Raw genomic sequence first — 10,261 nt, 5'->3', positions numbered from 1 at the left:
TAGCTCCTTGACTCAAAAGAGGGAGACCCGATGAGGGCTTAGGGTGTGGCTCCGGGGTGCCTAAGGCCACGGCAGCCGCGTTGTCCCACGAAGCTCAGGCTGCGGCACCTACTGGCAGCCTCTGCTCTCAGGGGCTCCGCGGGCCGCGCCACCAGGCCCCGCGCCTGGAGCTGCGCTGTGATGATACTCCCTCCCGGAATGTGGAAGTGAGCGATCCTCGGTGCTGAGGTGAGAGGACCCCGCCCGGGGCTGGGGGCGGAGAGCAGCAGCGCCTCGACTCCCAATGCCTCGGGAGAGCCGAGGAGCAGGAGCAGCCTCCGGAGTCTGCGGGGTGGCGGGAGAAACTCCCCCAGCTTCCTGCAGCCTGAGACACGCGGAACGGAAACCTCTGGCTCTCTAACCTGGAGTTCTGCCTGCAGACTTGAGCGAAGACCTCCAGGCGGCGGAGGCAAAAGGAGTGAAGCCCTTTCGGCCGCAGCTGCAGGAGCGGCGGCGGCGGCGGCAAGGCAGAGGAGCAGCTGCCTCGTGCGCGGTCAGTGCCTGCGGCCCAACCGGCCCTCAGGGTGCGGAGGACAGCGGCGGAACAAGGGTCACTGCTCAGCAAACTCAGTTCGCCCATGAGTACCAGTGCCGCTGCCTCTTCCTGGAAGCCTCCACTTCATCTCTGGGTAAAGATTGAGCTGTCTTTGCCTGGAGGATAGTTCCCGGCCCCAGCGGCGTCCGGTTTCCAGCCCGCATCTCGTGGGGCTTGGGGGCTCTTGAGTCCCTGTCTGCTAAGCCAAAATTCAGAAACCGCCGGCCAACCCCTTTGGCCTCTCCAGTATTTAAAGAAGCTTCATTCTCAGCCAGGAGGTCAAGGAGAAGAGGCAACGGGGACCCGAAGTATCCTGTGTTCAGATTTAAAACTCCAAAATTTGAAAATCGCCCCAGTATATTATTACTTTATTTTACTCGGTAAAATTCTGTAAGGTTTCGTCCTAAAAACTATCTAGAAATCATTGTTTATTACTTTTGGCTCTCCTTACGAAATCTGTAAAGGAGAAATCAGAAAGTGGCTTTTGATTCAGTTAAACTAAGACGAGAAGGTAAATTGGAGGTCCCTTGACAGCTGGTCCTTGAAGATTTCCTCGAGGAAAAAAAGAAATAGGGTTAGTTCCCCCCGTGATTGCTCTAAAATGATTGCCAAGAAAACTCAAGGCAACATCCAGCTTTCTCACCTCCTCCTGCTTGTCCCCAGTTTAGCCAGACCGAGAGGAGGATGGTGAGGGAGGCACATTGTGCAATTTCTTATTAAACCCATCTGGAATATGTGCACTCTGGATCGAACGCCAGGGATTTTACAAAGAGTTTATGACTGTGACAGAAAATTGTCCTTTTAACGAGTTTACAAGCAGTAATCACAGGGGCTTTTACAGGACCGGCCGGCCCGCTCTGCTCCTCGCCAGATCTGCAGACTTTTCCAAGATTCACCAACCAAGGCAGCAGGAAGTGGGCCGAGGCAGCGAGGGAGATAGAACTTCCCCGAGTCTAAAATTATACACAACAGAGCTGGAAGAGTGGGGGGTAGTCATCGGAGTAGGAAGAGAGGGCTTGTAAGAAATTAAAGTAATTGGCCCTTCCTATTTTCCAGGGAGATTTCCGCGGTGTCCTTTGAAGCCTGTCAGGGTCATTGAAAGCTATCTTTGTGCTGGGTGTTTGTTTTGGGCAGTGAATGTGAAGAATGCGAGGAGATCCCCTGTGAGAGCCCCTCCTGCAGAGGGTGGCATTTCTCCATGGCCCAAGACGTGGAGAATAAACACCCTAGTGACTTAAATAAACACCAACTTAATGATCCAAAACACTAACAAGGGAGATTGGGACTCTGAGCTCCCAATGCAAAGGATGGTCTCTGAGCGGCTGTGTGAACATCTGTCCATCACTGGGGGGAAAAATGACTTTATAAGTAAAAGTGACTACAGTGACCTTTCTCCCTGGAACTAAGTCAAAGCCATTTGGCATTAAAAAAAATAAGAAGAAGGTCTTAATACCCCTACCCCCACTTCTAGATCAGGACAGGAAAGATAGGAAAGAGTAAGAAAGAAATGAACATATTAATGGTGACACAGATGGAGAAAAATCAAAATTATGAAACTGTCATGTCATAAAATAGACTTCCTCTGGGGAGCAATATTTTACAAAGCACAAGCAAGCCAATCCTGTTATCCTGAGTAGAATTTTAATAAATAATGCCATTTGTTTCACTAATTTTAAAAGCTAAATACAAGGTACATCATTTTTGCCCCAGGCAAAAATAATATGGAGCCTACATGATTACTGGGATTGTTTCTGGACATCATCCGGCAGCACTGCAAAGAGCTCCTGTCCTGTTGGTCTGCTTTCTATTTGTACAGATTAATTCACAATGTTGCTATCCTTGAACGAGTTCCCTTTTTTTCCTTCATGCAGATAAATTAGTTTACTTTCACAGTCTTGTCATAAATTTGCTAATACAAAAGAGCTAACGTACGAATTCTGTGGAGAAAAGCTAGTGGTAAACAAAACTGCGTATCTAAGTAATAAAAAATAAATACACCAAATTTGAATTTGCTTTTTTTCTGTCACATAATTAACTCAGTCACCATTCTTGGTTCAGGGGATGGCCTTCAATGTACCCTGCAATTCATAACCACCATTAAGTAATAAAGAAAAAAAAAACCGATTTGTTAAAAAAGGGGGGAGCCCAGTGACAGCAGTACACAACTCACCTTTCAGAAACAGAATCAGTACTCCTGGTGTTCTACTAAGTTTTAATTTAGACTGGTTTAGGTACAATAGAAAAGAAACCTGCAAACACATGCTGTTTTAGTAACAAATACCAGGTAGCCAGATTTGTTACGCACTTTTGCAAGCTAGAAACTAGAAAAAGGAGAAACCCTTAACAGGAGTAGGCTACAGATATGAGAGCTTCAAGGGCATGAGAAGTAATGGCATTCAGGAAAGTGTTTTTCCACATTGGTACATTTTTTAAAGTTTGCCATAAAAAAACCCAAGAAAACAAACAACAACCAAAAACCCCCACTAAATTTGACAAAAATAGTTGTATTAATAATGGTCACTTCTATTTCTAACTGCCTCACATAGACAGCATTAAGACATTTAGGCACTTGTTTTCTTCCCCCTAATACTGTTCTTTCCTTTTAATCTACATAAAATTATTTAACACTAAATATGAAAAATGTAAACTTAATTTCCCCATCAAAAAAGGTATAAGATCATATTTTTCCTATTCACCTTAAGAATGCAACCAGTTCCTCTCAGGCTGGAGGAGCTTTTCACTGTTTTAACTTCCCTCTCTCTCTCATTTTCATTTCCTTTTCCGCTTCTTGAAACATTTTCCATAAATAAATTAAGATGAAAATAATTAAAATCCAGTTGATTTGTAATTCCATTCACTGAAGAAAAAAAGACAAAGAAAAGAAAAAGGAAGCCTACTGAAGCAGGAACATGGGTTGCCCAGAACCAAGGCTGGGTAACTGGATGTTTTTGTTTGTTTGGGTTTTTTTTTCCCCTGATCTCCACACTGGGAGGGGAAATGTAGAAGTGGAAATAGTCGGAGAGAAGAGAGCACTACGTTTGAGATCGCTGTTGGTTTTGATTTTTAAAAAGATATTTGTGAGAGTCCACCATTCCTTTATGCGCAAAGAACCCCAGAAACAAGCTGCAAAAAAATGTTCCTGATGTCTATTTACAAGTGTCCCTAGTTGCTGTTTTGAGGCCCCAGTCCCTCCCTTCTTAGGACCCCAAGTCCACCAAACTGGAGGTGAGGGGGCCCAGCAGGGAGTCCTGGAGCTGATGCTGATGGGCTTGCAGGCTGTGCGCTGACTGCGAGGCTGTTAAACCCGGGAGAGAATAGTTGGAGCTCCTGGCGTGGCCCATGTTGCCCTGCAGCAGAAGGACGGAGCTCTGGTCTGGACTCTGGGGAGGTGAGAACTCTTCTTCTGAGCTGGACATGAGTGGCTTGCCCCCTTCCAGAGGAGAGAGTTGATTCTGCTTGTTGGAGGAGGAGTTATTGTTTTCGGTGTTCTCCCTAAGAAACAGAGGACAACACCATATGGTTAAAAAAAAAAAAAGTGTGAGATGGAGGGAGGGGAGCTGGAAGAAGGAAAGGGCCATTGTGCAATCAGTCACTGACCCAAATGGAGTTCTGCCCTCTCACCCACCCCACAGAGTCCTGGGGGAAAGAGAGGAGGCCTAGGAGACTTGAGAAAGGTGATGCTGGGTCCTTTCCTCTTCCAGAGTTTAGAAAGCCAAATCAGCAGGGCTTATTTGAAATGCACAAAAAATTATTTTTAAAGTTTTGTTCTAACAGTTATTATTAAGTACCTATCAAGAAGTACCACATTTAGAAGGAAATTTGAAAATCTTCCAACAAATGGTTGTTGGTGATGAAGAAAATGACGGGAGGTGGGGTCGAACAGCGCCCAGTGCACAGATGTTTGGTGGTGAATCAAGTCAATTGTCCTGTTCCCATCTGAGGAAACAATTAACCGTCGAGTTTCCCTGCCCCTGCCTGGAGGTTGTGGTTTCAGAGGCACAGGACAGGTCATGGGAAGTGGTGTCCAGAGCGGCCCAATGACCTGAGTAAACACAGGGAGCACAGCCAGTCTCTCCGATTTCATCAGGGAGTAGGCCCTCTGGCCTGGCTTAAAGGACGGCCGTTTTGTAACAGACGTCTAAATGGAACTGCACGGTCCCTGGCCCGGTGTTATTCGCTCAGTCCTCAGTGCCTCGCGTGCTCTTTCAAACTCCCTGCGGACACCCACACCGGCGCACACTTTCCTGGCAGGGGAACTTCAAGACCCGGCACAGCCTGAGCGGGTGTGATGTACCGGGGTGTCAGCCTGGGCGCTCGGTGCTGGTAAACCGCAAGGTCTCCCAGCCCTCGCGCTTCTGCCTTCAGAATGCTCCCCACCCCGGAGTTGCCTGTCTGTCCAACTCTCCCCAACTCTCGTAGTGTCTCTCTCCCAAAATGCCATCTCAGCTGAATTTCTCCAGACTCTTGCTTCCCAGTGGGAAACAAGCAGGCGACTTCTTCGGCCCCCAGGCTCCGAAGCAAACAAAAGAAATTCGGCCGACTCGGGCGTTCAGGTTTCCCCAAAACTGCTCGGCTCCCCGGAGCGCTCTCCCCGCCGCCGCCGCCTCCCCGAGGCTCTTCCGAATCTTGGTCGGAAACTCCACAGCAAAAGAGTGGAGCCGGGCCAGGTGGCCAGGAGTGTTCGCGTGAGGAAGGCGGAGGCAGAGACAGGTTGAAAAAAATGTTGTCTTCTGTGTTCTAGGGTAAGAGAAGTCTGAGACTAGAGACCCATTCCTCGCCCGGGTGAGCGGCGCGGACACGCGCCAGGGAGCCGACGAAGAGAATCAGTTCTGGGCTTGGGGCGCCGGGGAGTCAACGCAGCGCCAGCCCTCCCAAAGCGCTCTCTTCTGTGGACTTCTTTCGAAAGACTCCTCCCTTTGTGCAGCTAGTGCGAATGGAAGTGACCTCTCACCCAAAAGACTGCCAGGAAAGCGCGACTGAAGGACCGGGCGCGAGTGGAAACTGAGCAGAACTTTCAGGACAGCTTCACCCTTCCGGGGTGCGAGAGGAGAGAGGTTCCAGACCCTCAGCCCCCACTGAACCCCTTCCCCCCGCGATACCAATCAACATTCCCCTTCTGCTTGATCTAAAAACTCACTCTCCACCCGCCACTCCTCTCCCCCTAGCCAGCCAAGAAGACATGAAAAACAAACCTAGCGCCAACGTTTCCCGACACTCACATCCCAGGAAATCCACGCGCGGACACTCAAATCAGATGAACACCGCCCTCCACCCCGCGCCCCGCCATCCCTAGCGAGCGATCTCAAGAGTTCATGAACTTTCGCCGCAGTGCAGCGGAGGCCGGGGCGCCGCCCCGCGGAGGGGCTCCGGCCAGCGGGGTGATCGAGGTGGTTGGTGCCTGCGGGGGTGGAAAGGGGCGGAGGGGAAAGGAAGGCTTCCCAGGGTCGCCCGATTTGCGGGAATGATGCCGCGTACCTTTCCTTGGCCTCGGCGGCCCGGTCTCTTTGCCTCCGGTTCTTAAACCAGTTGCTGACCTGGGTGGTGGTGAGACCGGTGGCCTCGGCCAGCTCCCGCTTCTCACGCGGCGAGGGGTAAGGGTTATGCGCGTACCACTCCCGCAGCACGCCCCGCGACTTCTCCTTGAAGCAGTAGCTGGTCTCCTCGCCGTCCCAGATGGTTCGTGGCAAAGGGAATTTTCGGCGCACCCGATATTTGCCCACCGCGCCCAGGGGCCGGCCGCGTAACTTCTCGGCTTCCACGTAGTGAGCCTTCAGCCACAGTTGTTGCAGCTTGGGGTGATTGTGAGGCGAGAACTGGTGGCTCTCCAAGATCTTGTAGAGCTCGCGGAAGTTGCCGCGGTGGAAGGCGACCACGGCCTTGGCCTTGAGCACGCTTTCATTCTTGTGCAGGTGGTCGCAGGCGGGCAGCGACCACAGGAACCTGCCCAGGCGCTCCAGGTTCCCGCCTTGCTGCAGAACCTCGCACACGCACGCCACTTGCTCCTGTGTGAAGCCGAACGATGGCAGCATCGACATGGCTGGGGCCTGCCGGGGCGCACTACCCGGGCGCACGCGGCAGGGAGCAAAGCCGAAAAAGTAGGGGGAGGCAGCCGCAGGGAGGGGGGCGCGGCAGCTCCTAACCCCCTCCCTAGGCTGTGCGAAGGCGTAAAAGCGAGTCAAGACTTGAAGACGGGCGGCCGAGTAAGTGGAGGAGGAGTATGAGCGCGCGCTGGAATAGGAACGGCCGGCTCACTCCGCAGCTTTTCGGGCCTCGCTGGCTCCTGCCTCCGGCCGGGTGGATGCTGCTCGTTGCCGGGGAACTTGGTTTCTGTTCTCCCTGCAGCTGCCTTAAAGCGCGCAGCGTCCTCGGCGCGCTGATTGGCTGCGGGCGGCGCCTATCCGGGGCTGGCCAGCCCGCGCGCCGCCGGGCCGGGCCGGGAGGCCGCGCCGCCCAGCGCGGGGAGGGCGAGGCTGTACAGCGAGGGATAGGGAGTGGTGGGAGGAGAGGGACCGCGAGTGGTGGGAAGCAAAGTGGGGAGGAGGGAGGGAGCGGTGCTTCGCGGGGACGAGGGGCGGTGGGAGTGGGTGAGCGCGTCAGGACCTTGCAACGTGAGCCCCCTCTGCTGTGTCACCTAAGGGCAGCCGCGCACATCTTTGCACAAATCAATGGCTCCAGACCTTCTAATTCCCCTCCTCTCCCTCCGTACCTCTGTCCCTGTCCTTTGCAAACTTGCCATTTCCCGGTGAGCTCATATTTAATTACCTTAATGTTGGAATGAATAAGTAATGGATTGATGAATAGCTTATGGAACGCGATAAATAATACAAGAGTAGACCAGTCCTCTGGGCTGCAGCCGCTGCAAGAATGGCTTCTCTCCCGGCTGGCTTCAGCTCCAGGAGCCAAACCTAATTTCCTCCCCTCTCCTCTCCTGCCCCCACCGCCCTCCAAAGCGCACAAATACTCCCAGCTGTATAGCGCTTCCCTCATTCTCAAAAGGCCACGACTATTTGGGACCAAGAGAAGAGCTGTGTAGAGCATAGTTGCTGAGCAAATAGAGATTCCAAGAGTTCATTTGCGATTCAGAATTTTAATGATCTGTGGTTTAAGTCTGCAGGCAGGCTTCTGGACTCGTTTTCCCTATCTGTGCGGTTGCCACCTCTGCTAATGAGGAATGCTGAGAAGCTTTACTTGCTATTAGCAAAAATGCTTTGGGAACATCGCACGAAAGGCGCTGGATGGGGTGTAAATTAAATAAAACTGTGTCCGGCTCCAATAGCCGTCCGGTTGTAACATAATATTGCCCTGTTCTGAGAGGAACACTGCCCTCATAGCGAGGACAACCGCGGCTCCAACAAGATTAAATAAAGAGGGGTGTGTGTGTGTGCATGTGTGTGCCTCTGTGTGTGTGTGTGTGTAGATTGCAATGCTGGCCTATTTTACTGCCAGGGATTGAGAGATGTCTTGCAATTTCAGTCCTATCATCTGTTATTTTGTGTATGTGTGGAGAATGCTTAGTAAAACTACACAAACAAATGGAGCTGTAATTATCTTAAGCCTCATTTGCACACCTTGTTCCAAAGCAATTATTAAAAAGATTTTGAAAACAATTAGCGTCTCTAAATAGAGATAATCTATTGTCAGTAGCCAAGACTGGCAGGAGATAAGAACAATGCGTGGAGATAAAGGGAGCCAAAAGGTGGAAGGAGAGTGACTTTACGACTATACTTATCTCTGATTAGATAAGTTCAAAACAGAATTTTAAGTACACTTCAAAAATGCTTTTGATTTAAATGTGTCCTCTTAGTCACTGCGGAACAAACCCTAGGTTCTTTAAATTTGCTTGTCTTTAAATATGTTTTGGTTTCATCAGCAAGAGCATAGAGCATCACAGAACCATTTACATATTGAGACATAAGTGGGAATGGAAGAAGCACTGTGTGGGTTTCCCCTTGTATTATTTAGATGGTTTTAAAACAACACACCCATTCGAATGCACCTGGCAATGTACATCTTAAAGTCGTGAAGGGTTTCCACACACACCCCCACCCCCATCTGTCTCTTGGGAGACTGAGTAGACACGAAGCTGCTTCTCCGCTGAACTCCCAAACAAAGCTTTTTCCATCTTTGAAAACTTTCCCTTCAGTATCCCAGGCAATTAGAACTTGGAAGCAAATGCTGATATTTCATTATGTTTGGGATTATCTTTAAATGCATTTAATGGGTGCACATTATTTCAAGAGAATCCCTACCACATGGTGTGCGGAATGACTTACTTTCTAAACTGGAAACCTGGCAAAGCAGAGCCCAAGCCCATGTGTCTGGTAATTTTCCCTCATGGTCTTATTTTAGTGCTCATGATGTTTCAGATGAAGTCTTGAAGAGCTGCAGTGTCCTGCCAGAAGGAATGTCTCTGCTTGGAACAGTCATTATTGACATGGCAGCTGTGTGCGGACTGGAACGGAGGTTTAAACTCGGCTCTAAAAAATCAGTTAATACCCTAAAGTCTGGAGCAAGTGCGCAGAATTACAATGTGTGTGTGTGTCTGTGTTGGGGAGGAGAACGGGGCGAGTCTGTAAATATAACCACGTCTCTTAAAAGACAAAGGGTAAGTTGAATATGGGATGTACTTTGTAATTAACAATTTTGTATAAGGAAATGAGGCACAGCTTGGACAAATAAGGGCAGGTATAGATTTACAGGGAGCAGAGAGATTACAATGAGACACCCACCACCTTCCCCGCCCCCAACCCCCCACCCCCGGCTTCCTCCAGACCTCCCTGCCCACTTCTTTTCATCTCTCTTCAAAAGGAATCAAGACGCACTAGACGGTGGAGACAACTGGGAAGACGACTGTGCGGATGCGGCGACTGCGGGCACCGGGGTTGATAAGAAGTGGTGCTCGTCCTTGGAGGCCGTCCCCTGGCCGCCAGCCTTTCTCTGCTAGTGTTCAGTCCAGTAGATCGCACGATTAGAAAAGAAATGTGCTATTCGCTTTGTACCAACGAGCCTACCTGCTATTTCGATCCCTCGGTTAGGGAAACCAATTTTTATAAATGTTAATTATTGGCTCGGATATATAAGGTTTCCCAAAATGGAACCTTTCACTGCAAACCACTAAAAGAGGTAAAATGACATGAATTTACAAACCACATAAACCAAATGATCCATTTTAAATCGCACACAGAAAGGTTTGAGTTGTTCTAGTAACTTAAAACCTTTTGCTGTCAATGCAAATCACAAGAAAACAGAGATTCGTCGGAGATTTAAAGGCGACGAGCAGCACGAGCTGCTGCCCTCGCCGCTTCGTGGGTCCCGAGGGTAACAGCTAGAAAGGGACTCCCAACGCCAGGTTTCTGCTCTTCTGTGCCTCCTCCGTGCAGGTAACCGCCGGGTGCACACAACTGGTCTGTGGAAAGATCGATGCGGAGGCATCAGTTGGTGTTAGGGTTTCTAGGTCGGGTTAAAACAAGGCCTTGTGTCCTCTGGCTGAGACCCACTTATTTCCCTTCTGGCTTGGAGCGAGCTGTTTGGAGGCTTCTGGCCCGCTTTCTTGGAATTCTTTTGCCATCAAGAACTACAGCAAGGATTCTACTCTACCTACAGATATTTGGGAGGGAAGGGCTTTGGAAGGTGTTTCATCAATAAATTAGCGTCGTCCCTCTGGGGCAATGAGGATCCCAAATCCTG

General features: G+C 50.1%; 1 protein-coding gene across 1 annotated transcript; it reads right to left on the bottom strand.

The window, feature by feature from the left end:
• Nucleotides 2,199-6,914, bottom strand: SIX1 (SIX homeobox 1). The gene is made up of 2 exons (XM_013967225.2): nucleotides 6,050-6,914; nucleotides 2,199-4,066 (listed from the first exon to the last, which is right to left on the bottom strand). The coding sequence occupies exons 1-2, from the start codon at nucleotides 6,607-6,609 to the stop codon at nucleotides 3,772-3,774; spliced, it is 855 nt and encodes a 284-aa protein (XP_013822679.1). The 5' UTR covers nucleotides 6,610-6,914; the 3' UTR covers nucleotides 2,199-3,771.

Source organism: Capra hircus, chromosome 10 (assembly GCF_001704415.2).
Source record: "Capra hircus breed San Clemente chromosome 10, ASM170441v1, whole genome shotgun sequence".
NCBI classification, from domain to species: Eukaryota; Metazoa; Chordata; class Mammalia; order Artiodactyla; family Bovidae; genus Capra; species Capra hircus.
Note: the sequence above shows the minus strand (reverse complement) of the source record. Positions and strands in the feature narration are given on the sequence as shown.

What these genes read in the sequence shown, in the direction of transcription:
- SIX1 (XM_013967225.2), bottom strand. Translation starts at nt 6,609, where the DNA reads ATGTCGATGCTGCCATCGTTCGGCTTCACACAGGAGCAAGTGGCGTGC. An exon ending in GCCGCCGAGGCCAAGGAAAG is followed by an intron (nt 4,067 to 6,049) that starts GTACGCGGCATC and finishes TCTGTTTCTTAG; the next exon opens with GGAGAACACCGAAAACAATA.